General features: G+C 39.8%; 1 protein-coding gene across 1 annotated transcript; it reads left to right on the top strand.

The window, feature by feature from the left end:
• The first annotated feature begins 744 nt into the window (after positions 1-744).
• Positions 745-10,830, top strand: LOC109416798 (uncharacterized). Its single transcript, XM_019690858.3, has 2 exons — positions 745-907; positions 10,509-10,830. The coding sequence occupies exon 2, from the start codon at positions 10,520-10,522 to the stop codon at positions 10,805-10,807; it is 288 nt and encodes a 95-aa protein (XP_019546403.1). The 5' UTR covers positions 745-907; positions 10,509-10,519; the 3' UTR covers positions 10,808-10,830.
• The last annotated feature ends 1,362 nt before the right edge of the window (positions 10,831-12,192 follow it).

Here is a 12,192-nt window from a genome sequence, read left to right on the forward strand (position 1 = left end):
AGAAGAGCTAGTTTCCACTTCGTACGTGATGTACAAAAAGATAGAACAAGCAGGTTATGGTCAAGCATGTAATGATTCCGCTTCAAAATTCTCAGATGGCAATTAAAATGTAAAACCTGTAACGTCTTCCGTGCAATTTAAATGGAGCTGTCACTTTTCCTCGCGGAAAATAGTCCATTCTATTATTTTGTAAGGAAAAGTAACGCTTTCCCCCATACAGATTAGCGGAAAAGGAGGAATTCTACTTTGGCGCTCTACTTGGGAACAAAAAACTTAGCTTTACTTTTGTAATTTTAAATATATTTTAAATAACTCAGATCAAGTTTATCATTAATCATTTCCAGTTTTTTGTGATTGATTAATCATGATTATCAATCACAGAGCTATTTTAATCTTTAATCATAATCACTAATCGCAGATAGAACCAAATTTAAAAATGTATAATGATCATTAATCATCATAAAAATCAAATTAATCATTAATCTCTGAAATTGGAATTTTAATCATCAATGATTAATCATGATTTTTTTTTGTTAATCATGAACGCTCTGTATCAAGTGCCATACAATAATTATAATTATTGACTTTTGAACTTTTGTTGCACAGTTTTCTCTTCCGGCTCACAGTGCGAGAGGGTGGCGGCGAGAAAAGCACGAAATCTCGTATTTCTCCTAGCAACCGCGTGCCCGAGACCAAGCAAGCGCCAGCGGCGTCCCCCCAAACAGCAGCGACTCGGACGGACGGACGAAGACCAACCGCAGTGGGGGAATCTGTCACTATAAAAGCACCACTCGGATAGGCGCCGACGTTTTATCGTAGACGAATTTTCCCCCCATCAACATCCACACGTTCCGACGACGTTCGACGGTTTCGGATCACATCCATCTCCCGCACACTGTTCCAGAAGGTGAGTTTAGGGAGGGGACTTTTCGGGGTTGGTTCGACTAGGAGATCCCGCGGGAACTGGGTTCGGAGTTTGGTCGTGGTCGATCGTAGTGAAGGTTATCAAGTGATAAGAGTTTGACCCTCGGAACGCGCGCAATTCAACTTGCTTGGAGGAGGCCACTTTCGATTTCGAGACGAGTTACGTTATTGGGGACAAAATGAAAAGTTGATCGGTTATGCGACTGCGGACGAGCACGGGCCGAAGTGAATGCACAATATTTGACCCAAAGAAAAGTGAAAAGCGGCCGTGGTCGGTCGACGAGACGAGGACGGATCAAGGAGAAGAAGACGATAATGGCCAGAGTGGTGAAGATTACTCGGTTACCGGGCCGGGGTGTTTGCTGTTTGAGTAAGCGATTGAGTGCAACCGAGTGAGAGCAATGTAATGATCATTGAGAGCACACGGTTGGAGATGTTGTGCTGTGCTGCTGAGACTGGGTTGATTATTAGATGTTATGAAACGTGAACTTTTTTTGCCGCACGATCGCGAAACGGATTTTTTGTTTATTTCAAGTGAGATAATTCCGTGGCGTTTGGATTGCGACGATCGGAGTGTTGTGTGTTAGGGTGGTCCTGAGAATTTTGTTTGACTGTTTGTTTTGTTGAGCGGAAAATAATCGCTGCAATTTTTTACAAGTTCAAACATTGAACTGCACAAATTAGGGGTATGGAGGGTACAGAGAGGACATTTAAAATTTTCACTGGAATTCTAGAGAAGTGAGTGGAAGGTGTATTCAACGTACAGTCAAATCTCCTATAAGACGATGAAATCCGCTTTACGTTCACTACATTTTCTCAATTGTCCTGCTTAAAATGTTGCTGATTTTTGAGAGCGGTTGGGGTATATTTTAATCTTATATTCTTATCATTTAACGAATTTTTGAGAGTCGCCTTTAAGGTAAAATGAGAGAGCGTCTGGTAAATTTTTGACTCAAGCAATTCTAGTTTTATGTGTTTTAAGATTCGTGCTTTTAGGAAAAGTAGCCATTTTGCCGCCCATCTTCAGATTCTCTTATATGTGTCCATAACTGGTTACTGTCCCAAAACAGGTTTAACTTGAAACAAATGGAAGAAGAAAATGAAGCTTATCTATTAAATTTTATAGGAAAAATATAACATGTGCTGTTTCTTAAAAATGAAGCCGATCTGAAAGTGTAACTACAATGCCATTTTTAAACACAAATCAAAGGAAGCCCAATCACTGTCGGTTCAAAACCGACATCTGCACCATCATCATCGTGGTTCAAAAACTATTTGAACCTGTGTTACATCTGACAATTCTCACGCTCAGTATCATACGGGCGTATCTGCAATGATCGATTTCTCTTCATCGATTTTCTTTTCGGATTATTCCGGTAAATACGTTCAATGTTCGGATGATCTCTCAATTTGGTAAGGTAAAGGGCGACTTGGACTAGCATCTAGAACAACATAAACAGCCAAAAATGTTTTACCGCCCAAGTTATTAAACAAAGAGAAAATCGATGAAGAGAAATCGATCATTGTAGATACGCCTGTATGATACTAAGCGCGAGAATTTCTCCAGTTGTGTATTCTTTCATAGACTCCAGCCGGTATTCTTCCGTGAATTTTGCAAGGAACTTTTTAAGATTCTATCAAATGATGTTTCAGGACTTGCAGATTTATCCACGGTTTTTTTTTGCAAATATTTTTATGTTTTTTTCTCGTTCGGAGACACAATTGCCACACTTCAGTGGATACTTTTCAGGTGGATATTTCAGAAATTTGGTTCTGGGTCGTTTGGCCAAACGCCATTTGGCCAAACGCCGCGCCTTTTGGTCGAAAAATGCATGATGGACTTAAGTGATCATACCACTGTTTTCTACATCAGTATACTTTGAAAGAACAGCATATGATTTAAAAAATGAAAAACCTAGGATAAAATATTGACAGTTTTTGCGCTAACCAATCCCTGAATGGTAAAAATTTAAAAAAAAAAAGTAGTTAACCTAGTGGTTAAGGCTATGGATCGCTAATCCGGAGACGGCGGGTTCGATTCCCGTTCCGATCGAGTCAATTTTCTCGACTCCCTAAGCATAGAGTATCATTGTACTTGCCACACAATGTTACAAAATTTATGCAACGGCAGGCTAAGAAAGCCCTTCAAATAATAACTGGGGAAGTGCTCTAAGAACACTAAGTTGAAGAGAGGCATGCCTAGTTCCAATGCGAACGTCGAGCCACAAAGAAGGAGAAGAAGCCTATGATTAAAAGAAGGAAATACTTCTGATATCATACCATATTGATATAATGGTCATATTGGCAGCAAGAATGTCAAAAAGTTCCTATGAATTCTTTTGATCATAATTCGGTCAAACGAGCCTTTCGGCCAGATAGCATACGGCCTAATGGCGATCAGTCAAACAGCATTCAGCATTTCAACATAAATTTCTCCCTGATTTCCAACACATTTTCTTGAGTGTTCATTCATGATGTCTAAATATTTCAATCGGAATCGTGTGGCAGGCACTAAGATACTCTATGCCCAAAGAAGATAGGGAAATACGAAAAGTTTCTGAACCGACCGGGGATCGAACCCCTCACCCTCAGCATGGTCATGCTGAATACCGGTGCGTTTACCACATCGGCTATTTGGACTCTAACTTCATATGGATCTACCTAAGAATGTCTTCCAGGATTCTATAGAAATTATAACTAAAATAGTTATTCGTGCAACAAGTTGCAAAATGATGATTTTTTCAGCACAAGTCATACATTTATTCAACTAGGCTTGCCGAGATAGATAAATACGATGAGTGCTTAAAAAATCGAATTTGGCAACAAGTTGCATACAAATTTTTTTGTCATTACGAAAAATGCGGGTTGAATAGGATTTTTATAGCTTACATGCTTCTGCAGAATGAGGTACGACTGAGTATCATGGTCAATCAACCTCACTCAACATGTAGTTCATTCTCCTACTGATTACACACACAAAAATACATAAAAAAAGAATGTTGGCAAAAGTGCCGAAAAGTGCTACTTTTCAGCACAAGTGTCGAAAAGCAGTACTTTTCGGCACTTTTGTTTTAATGAAAAAGTAGGCCATTTTAACGCTTTTTTGCTCAGTGAAAAGTAGACATTTTCATAACGTAATGGCAAAAAAAATCTTTTGCTTCAAAACACAAAATTGGAAGACTATTGATCAACGTTTTTCAAACTATGGGTCGCGGTGCAATATTTGATGGGTCGTGAAGCTGTGGGCGATACTATAATCAATGTCTTCCTTAATTTGTGTCAAATTATATTGTACAAATACTCTCTTGCAAAGTTAGTAGAATTATTTCCAGAAATCAAGTTCCTCCTAAATTATATAGATCTTTTGGATTATGCGTCTTAATCCGGAGTATCTACGTTTGTAGACGTAAGTCTACGTTTCGAAATCGATTCTGGAAGTGTGATTACTGTCAGAAGATTCAAGATTCTAGTAAAATTCAAAAAAAAATCATATACTTGGAAGAAGATCAATTCAAGTTGTTGCTTCGAGTTTGAATATTAATTAGCAGTTACAGTATCAGTACAGTATTCAGAATACCGAAAATCAGGAAAACAAAACACCTAAATTTAATATGAAACTATTGAACGTTTGATAATCTCCAACGACATTTGTTTACCGAACTTCAATAAAGCTTAACTTCGTAAAAAACATTAATAAATGTCGGTAATCTGAACATTCTAACCTCATTTTATTTATTTTTTTTTTCAAAAAAAACAAAAAGGGCGCATCAGAAAGAAAGGAAAACAAAATGTCTTGGACTATGTGTTACGTAATGCAAGATTATCACAACCTTTTGATGGACATTATTGACATACAGGGGATAGTCTAAGGTAAAAAGTGTCAATCCATCATAACTTTTTTCAACGTTTGGAATGTACTTATTTTTTGAAGAATTTTCAAGCATTAATATATTCTTGATAATCGCTCAAAATTTCTTTCAATTCGGTTAACTGGTCTCCGAGATATGACAGTTCAAAAATTAGTTGTTCAAAGAATAGTGTTTTACGAGAACGATTCTAGCTTCGCAAAAGATTAACCAATCGAGCTCAAATTTGTACCAATGATGCACATATAGTAGGTTGACAAACATTCAAAATTTGAGAATTTTTGATGCACTCTATGAAAAGTTACAGCATGTTGAACTTTTTTGTGAGAGAAAAAAAAAGTTGCCTATTCCAAACATTTTGGCCACCCCTTATAGTGATTAATAATATGATTCATTGTAGCAAGATCATGTTAGTTAGTTACACCGAAAAGTGTAAGTCATCGAAATTTATGAATTGTATGAACAATAAATTCGAACTCTTTTGCAGTTTAAAGCTGCATCGAACCGCAAATGTACTGCGTGTTTTATGTGTTGCTAACAGCCCGGTGCTGACCGTAATTCCCACTCTGATCCCCGCCAACACTAGCATTTTTTCTTTCTTTACTAAATGTATCCTTATATTCAGGACGTTGATTGTGATCGCGCCTCTGCCTAAACATAAACTACACGGAGAAAAAAAAGTACCCTAATGTGAGTTTATTTTACTCAACTTCGGGGTTGCGCGTGGGAACCCAAATTTATGTTCGTGGAACCGGCAAAGTTTTTTTTTCATCCAGCTGCGAAATACTCAAATCTGAGTTCAATGCTGTTTACTCAATTTTGGTTTCCCGCACCGAGCTGTCAAAGTTGTGTGGTTATGCTCTTCGCTCTCTGACAACAACAAAGAGAGTGGATGAGAGAGCAGACACAAGAGAACTAAAAAGTGAGTTTAAAAATACTTAAATTTAGATACTTGAGTTTCTCCGCGTAAGATTATATCGCAGAATCAAATGTAAATAAATCCACATTTCTTTATCTACGATTTCGATCAAGAAGCTTTCCATGGTATCTGTCCCAAAGTTCACGTAGAAGTACCAACTGATATCCCCTTAGATTTTTTAGCAAGCATTCTCCTTAACTAGAGATTTTTGCTCATAGCGATTTGCTTTGGAACATCCTTATCATTCCTGCAAAAAAAAAATATAGAAATTAATCAAATTTCTTCCCATAAAATTCTGGAGAAGCTACGTGAAGAAACTCTTCCGATACTGGGGTGGTTTGATTTAATTAAAAATGTAGAGTTCGCGTGCGTGGGAAAGCGTGCTGATTCATGACTTGATGGTGGCAAGGTGGCACCCCTTCAGGGGTCCTTCTGGAATTCCAAAGGAGTTCCATCCGGGAGTCCTTCGAGGCATCCTTCACGATTTCTCCACAAATTTCTTCCAGGGCTGCTCCAGGAGTTTCTTCTGGGATTTTCAGGGACGTTATAATGACATTCTTTCGGGGGTTTATTAAGGATTCCTTCAGATGTCCTCTCTGGGATCCTTGCAGGAGTTTATTTTAAGATTCTCAAAAAGTTCCATCTGAGATTCCTTCCGGGATTTCTCAGGGAGTTCCGAGAATCCTCCAGGAATTCCATCCGAGAATCTTCTAATTGTTTCTTTTGGTATGTCGTCAGAATTTTTTTTCTGACTTCAAGAAGGTATTTCTGGAAAATTGGACTCCAGGAAGGTACTGTTGGAGGAAAACCTGAAGGAACTTGGAACTTTTTTTTGGGTTCCTCAAGGATTTTCTTCTGAAATGACGCCTAATGTTTCTTCTGGGATGCTTCCAGCAATTGCACCCGGAAATTCTTCGGGGATTCCTCCAGCAGTTCTTCCGGGAATTCCATCGGGAATTACTTCCGAGATGTTTTCAAGAACTCCCTGCAGAAATTCCTCCCGGATTTCTACGGGAGTTTTTTTCTAAGATACTTCCAGATACTCCATCTACTTCTTTCAGTATTCCTCCGAAAACTTCCCCGGGATTCCCCCAGGAACTTCTTTAAGGAACTACCTACTTGTGGGATTTCTTCACGTATTCCTTCTAGAATTCCTAGGGTAATTTCCCCGGGAACTACTTCAGGAATCATTCTGGGAATTCCTTCAGAGATTCCTCAGGGAACTCCTTCAGCAATTGCTCCGGGAACTTCTACTGGGCTTCTGTCTGGGATTTCTTCAGGTACTTCTTCCTGGATCTCTCCGGGAACTTCTTCCGGGATTTCTTTTGGAACTCTCTTTCCAGGTTTTCTTTTGGAACTTCTTCCGGAATTATTCAGCGAACTTCTTCTGGAATTCTTTCAAACACTGCTTCCGGGATTTCTCCAGTAACTCTTTCCAGGATTCATCTTTGAACTTTTTTTTTGATTCCTTCAAGAGTTCCTTTTAGAATTACAGCAGATCATACTGGAATTCTTCAGGATGTCAATTCTAGACTTTTTTCAATGGAAATCCCCCAAATGCTTATTAGCGAATGTCTTCAGGAGTATTTTGAGCAGTTTTTGTATATGTAATTCCTCATGAAATTCCTACAGGAGTTCCTTGAGAAAATCCTCCAACAAATTTCATCTGGTTTTCCTCCAACAGTTGCTTCCGGCATTCTACTTTTTCAAAAAGTAAAAAAAAAACTTCTCAAGACATTCTAAAAGAAACTTCACATAAATCTCCTGAAAGGATCCCAGAAAGAAATTCTGCAGGTACCCCAAAAAGAATCTCAGATGGAGCATCCTGAGGAATCACAGAAGAAAATCCTAGAGGGATCCCAGAATGCGCAGAAATCACAGGAGGGATTCCTAGAAGCATCTCAGGAAAAGTTGCTGGATCAATCGAAAAAAAAATTCCTGAAATTCTTTCAGAAGGTATTCCTTAAGAAATCCTGAAATCCCGGAATGAATCTGTTAAAGAAACCCTGGAGTACTTACTGGTGGAATCTTGGCAAGAGCTCTTGAAAGAATCGCAGACGAAATCTTCTTAGCAATCTCAGGAAAAAAAAAACTCCTGGAAGAACCCCAGAGGGGGGTCTCCAGTTAGCCTAGTGTTAATGCTATGGACCGCCAATCCGGAGACGGCGGGTTCGATTCCTGATCCAGTCGGGACAATTTTCTCGACTCCCTGGGCATAGTGTATCATTGTACTTGCTTCAATATCCCTTTCGTGACGGACCATAAAAGAATGATTATCTCAAATTTTCTCTTATAAACTTAACATCCTCTAGAATAAAACTTTCTTTACTTCGGCTACTTTATCCATCTATGCACTTTTTGGGGTCGAATTAGGACCAGCACAATTGTGCTGGTCCGTCAATGAGAGTATATTACAGGTGGGGAAGAAGATACTTCGTGTGCGTGAGATCCGTGTCTGGTGCAAAACATGTCACTACTACAAGCAAAGCGAGCTCCCATAAGAACGCGTGTCAAATAGTGACGTCACTATTTGTGTTTACATTTTTCTTTGCTTACTAATACATAGCCATCTCTTCTTCTTCCCCACCTGTAATATACTCTCATTGCTGGTCCGTCCTCAAGCCGGTCGATGTTCTCTAAGTAATTGCTAAAAATTGCCTACTTTTAGGCGTTTTTTGGTACAGAAGATTTATTGTAATTATTAAATCACTGCCAAGTGTTAGTTTGTAGAAATTTAGACTATAATTTTAAATCTAGGAACACGAGATCAGCTTGACAGGGTATTCCAATCATAGAAGAGAATAAAAAGAAGATGATAAGAACAGCAAATCCCTGTTCCAATCTAATTCATGATTTCGATAATGTGGAGTAATATTTTTCAAAGTTCCTTAAAAAACTCGTACAAGCTGATATCGTGATCCTTGAGTTGAAATTATACGTCTAAGTTTTTCCAAACTAATACTTTGTAGTGACTTAATAATTAAAATCAATCTTCTATACCATAAAACGCCTAAGAATAGGCAATTACCGATGGAACTTGGACCGCCTTGGGGACGGAACAGCACAATTGTGCTGGTCCCACTTTGACCACCCAGAAATCTTATGCTTTTCAACAAAGCTTAACTTTTTCTTCGCCGTTCTGCAGAACTACTCTTTTTCTATCGATTTTTATCCCTGCATACCTGCATTAAACAAATATTTATAAAAATACGACAGATAAATTTTTTTCAACTTCTAAGGTGATTGTTTACTTTTTGTTTAACTTATCATGGCGTTTTTTATAAACAATTCCAATCAAAACTGAGGCTCAGAAATACAAGTTAGAGTAATAACTCGATCATAAAAATTATTTACATCACATATTTTGAGGAAAAAACAATTGAAAAAAATGTGTAAAACCAATGCAGAAAAACAGCACGATTGTGCTGGTTCGTCACGAAAGGGATATACAAATTCATGCAATGGCAGACAAAGAAAGCCCTTCAAATAATAACTGTGGAAGTGCTCGAAGAACACTAAGTTGAAGCGAGGCAGGCCAAGTCCCAGTGGGGACGTAGAGCCATAAAGAAGAAGAAGAAGAAGAAAAAGAACCCCAGAGGGATTTTCTGAAGGAATTCTAAAAAAGAATCTTATCAAGAATTCCCTGGGAATCCCAGAAGAAACCCCTGGAGAAATCCTGGAAGAAATTTGTGGAGAAACCGCGAAGGATTTCTTTGAAGATTCCCGGATGAAATTTCCGTGGAATCCCAGTAGGTCCTCCTGGAGGAGTGCCACCGTGCCACCATCACGTCATAAATCAGCACACTTCCATCACACGGGAACCCCATATTTTGAATTAAGTAAACCGGCCATGATCATTTTTTCAAGTCCGGAATCTGGTAAAAGTCCGAATTGTAAACAACAAGGCCACGGCGTGCAGTGCTCTATTCATCAAATTTAAGAAACGCTCCTTCTATCTGGCTGCCAGCATTCCCAATAAACATTTTTACTGTACAAGAGTGGAACAAACCAGTCTTAAGCAAACTTTAGCTTTAGAAACTGTTGTTCGACTACTTCTGCTTTGTCTGTCAGCAAACTTCCATCCTAGTCACTGCACATGTCGAATGCTGGCTCAGTCTTATGCCGCGAACCATTGACAAAGGCATAAAATCTTCGCATATCGTTCCAAAGCATGCTTTCTTGTCCCTTAGCAATCACACTCTATTCGTGATGTGTTCCCTGCGGATGATCAATTTCTCTTCTGCTCTTACCACCCTATACCATAATCCGGATAGTAACCAGGATTCGACTGCTGGAAAGGTTCTTCACGTCATTACGTAGGAGTAGCTGAGTGGTATTCGACTCCTATCCACTCGTCTAGCTTCGGATGATACTGCAGAGCAACTCCCTCTGCTAAAAAGCGTTGGATATTGATTCGCATGGTTCTGCTGTTTTTTAAACTCGTGCGACTGGATGATTGCGACTTCTAGCAGATTTTTTTTCTCAGCCTACATTTGTATTTAAACTTTAAAACAACCGCACTCATCTCTCAACGTCAGCCATTAAAATAACGTTGCAAAGCCGATTTCGCCGAACGTCCCAAGTCTCGCGCAACACTGTTACCAAACCATCAACTTAACGCCCAGAAACGCCACTAGCATAAACGATCACGACGACGACCGCGACCAAAATTAATGAAACACGGATTACGTCAGTCATCCACCAACCAACCCAACACTAAGCCTAAACTCCACCGCACCGGAGAGCATTCCAAATATGTAAACCGCATCTTCTTTTTTCTTTCGCCCATCTTCTCGCAGCTCTAGCAAAAATGAAAGTCGCCATCTGCTTGCTTGCCGTCGTCGCCGTGGCCCTGGCCGCCCCTCAGGAACGGGACGGAGCTGCCCTGACGAACGAAGCGATCCGACAGGCCCAATCGCAGCAGCTGATCCCCCGCGATGCCACCATCCAGGGCGTGCAGGAGGGCATCCAGGTGGCCGCCATCGAGTCCATCCCCGGCGACCAGCGCGTCGATCTGTTCCAGCTGCTCGGCGACCAGGTCCCACGGGAGGTCATCTCCAATCTGCAGTCGCAGGTTGACCAGGTCGGACACAACTAAGGCCCTTCGAAGGTCTTCGAAACTAGCGGGAATGACCGAAAGCGGAAAGTCAACGGATGATGGATTAAACGGACCAGTGATATGACGCCACGCACCCGGAGGCATTAGGACAGTATTTTTATAATGAAGGTTTTCTTTTTGATTATTTTATGGCGAGGCGAACATCAGCTCGACAAATCGTATAGGAATATGATTTTTGTTTCTCTCTTCTTAGTTACCATGTTCGAATAGGCGAAGAAAAAAATAGGCAAAACACTTGTTATTCTTCCACGATAGTGCCAATAGTCCTTTCCCGGTGGTCGTTGCCATCGGGAGGATGTGTTTTTGTTTACCAGTGTAGATGTTAAGGTTAAAGAAATTTTGATGTAATAAAAAACAACGAAAATCCGTAAAAAAAATATTCCTCTGTTTTCTTTGACTAAATCACTCCCATGACTTCCATTCTCGTTCAGGGAAAATCTTTTGGCAATTTCGAATGAAGGTATCGATTGAAATAAAAACCCCGAAAGTAGGTTTCTCAGTCAACAAGCGTGCAGAATCCATTTCAATTCATCCCAAGGCAACTGGCACGAACCTGAGATTCGTTTTCTCAGAGGGAGGTTCGTCGCTTGCAAGTCACCGAGCTCATTGATGAAAAAGACAACGAGACGGCTTCAACTCTTCGTGTGTTGACTGATCTTGTCGATCGATGGATGACGCGACATTTCAACATCAGACCAGTCTTCGCTTGATCGGTTGAGGCCGGCGTGGCGATGATGCATCAGTGGCGAAAGGTAGGTATAGGTAAGTCTAGAAAAAACGAACATGCAAAATCCCAGACGAGGTCGAAGAATAAGAAGATGGAGCTGGATGCGAAGTTACGTAATACTGAACATGAATGGGGGAGTTTGTCTCGAGAGTATATCTTGTGGAACTGGTTGGTTGGTACATGAGATTGGGTGTACATATGAATATTTTTGATTTTATTTGGAAATTCTGGAACTATTTGTATCTACAAACACATGATTTCTGATGAAAGGCCGAGTACACTAGTGAACTGTTTTATTAATTTTATTGTTAGTTGACAAATTCAGTTCTAAAATAAATATGTTTTGCCTTTCTCGTACACCAAAGTGTACTGAATATGGCTATATGTTCATTCAAAAAACGAATTTTCGATAGAAGGCTCGGAGGGTCAAGTTACATATACCAATCATCTCAGTTCGACGAATTGAGATGATGTCTGTATGTGTGTATGTATGTCTGTGTACAAAAAAAGTCACTCACTTTTAAGACACTTCCCATTGACCGATTTTACGGATTTTAGCACGAATCGAACCGGAATTTTACCGCATTGTTTGCTATTGAAAATGGTTAGGATCGGTCCAGCACCGGTGGAACTGGTC

Source organism: Aedes albopictus, chromosome 2 (genome assembly GCF_035046485.1).
Source record: "Aedes albopictus strain Foshan chromosome 2, AalbF5, whole genome shotgun sequence".
NCBI classification, from domain to species: Eukaryota; Metazoa; Arthropoda; class Insecta; order Diptera; family Culicidae; genus Aedes; species Aedes albopictus.

Bases quoted from the DNA above. Each gene is read 5' to 3' on its own strand.
- LOC109416798 (XM_019690858.3), top strand. From the start codon at position 10,520: ATGAAAGTCGCCATCTGCTTGCTTGCCGTCGTCGCCGTGGCCCTGGCC.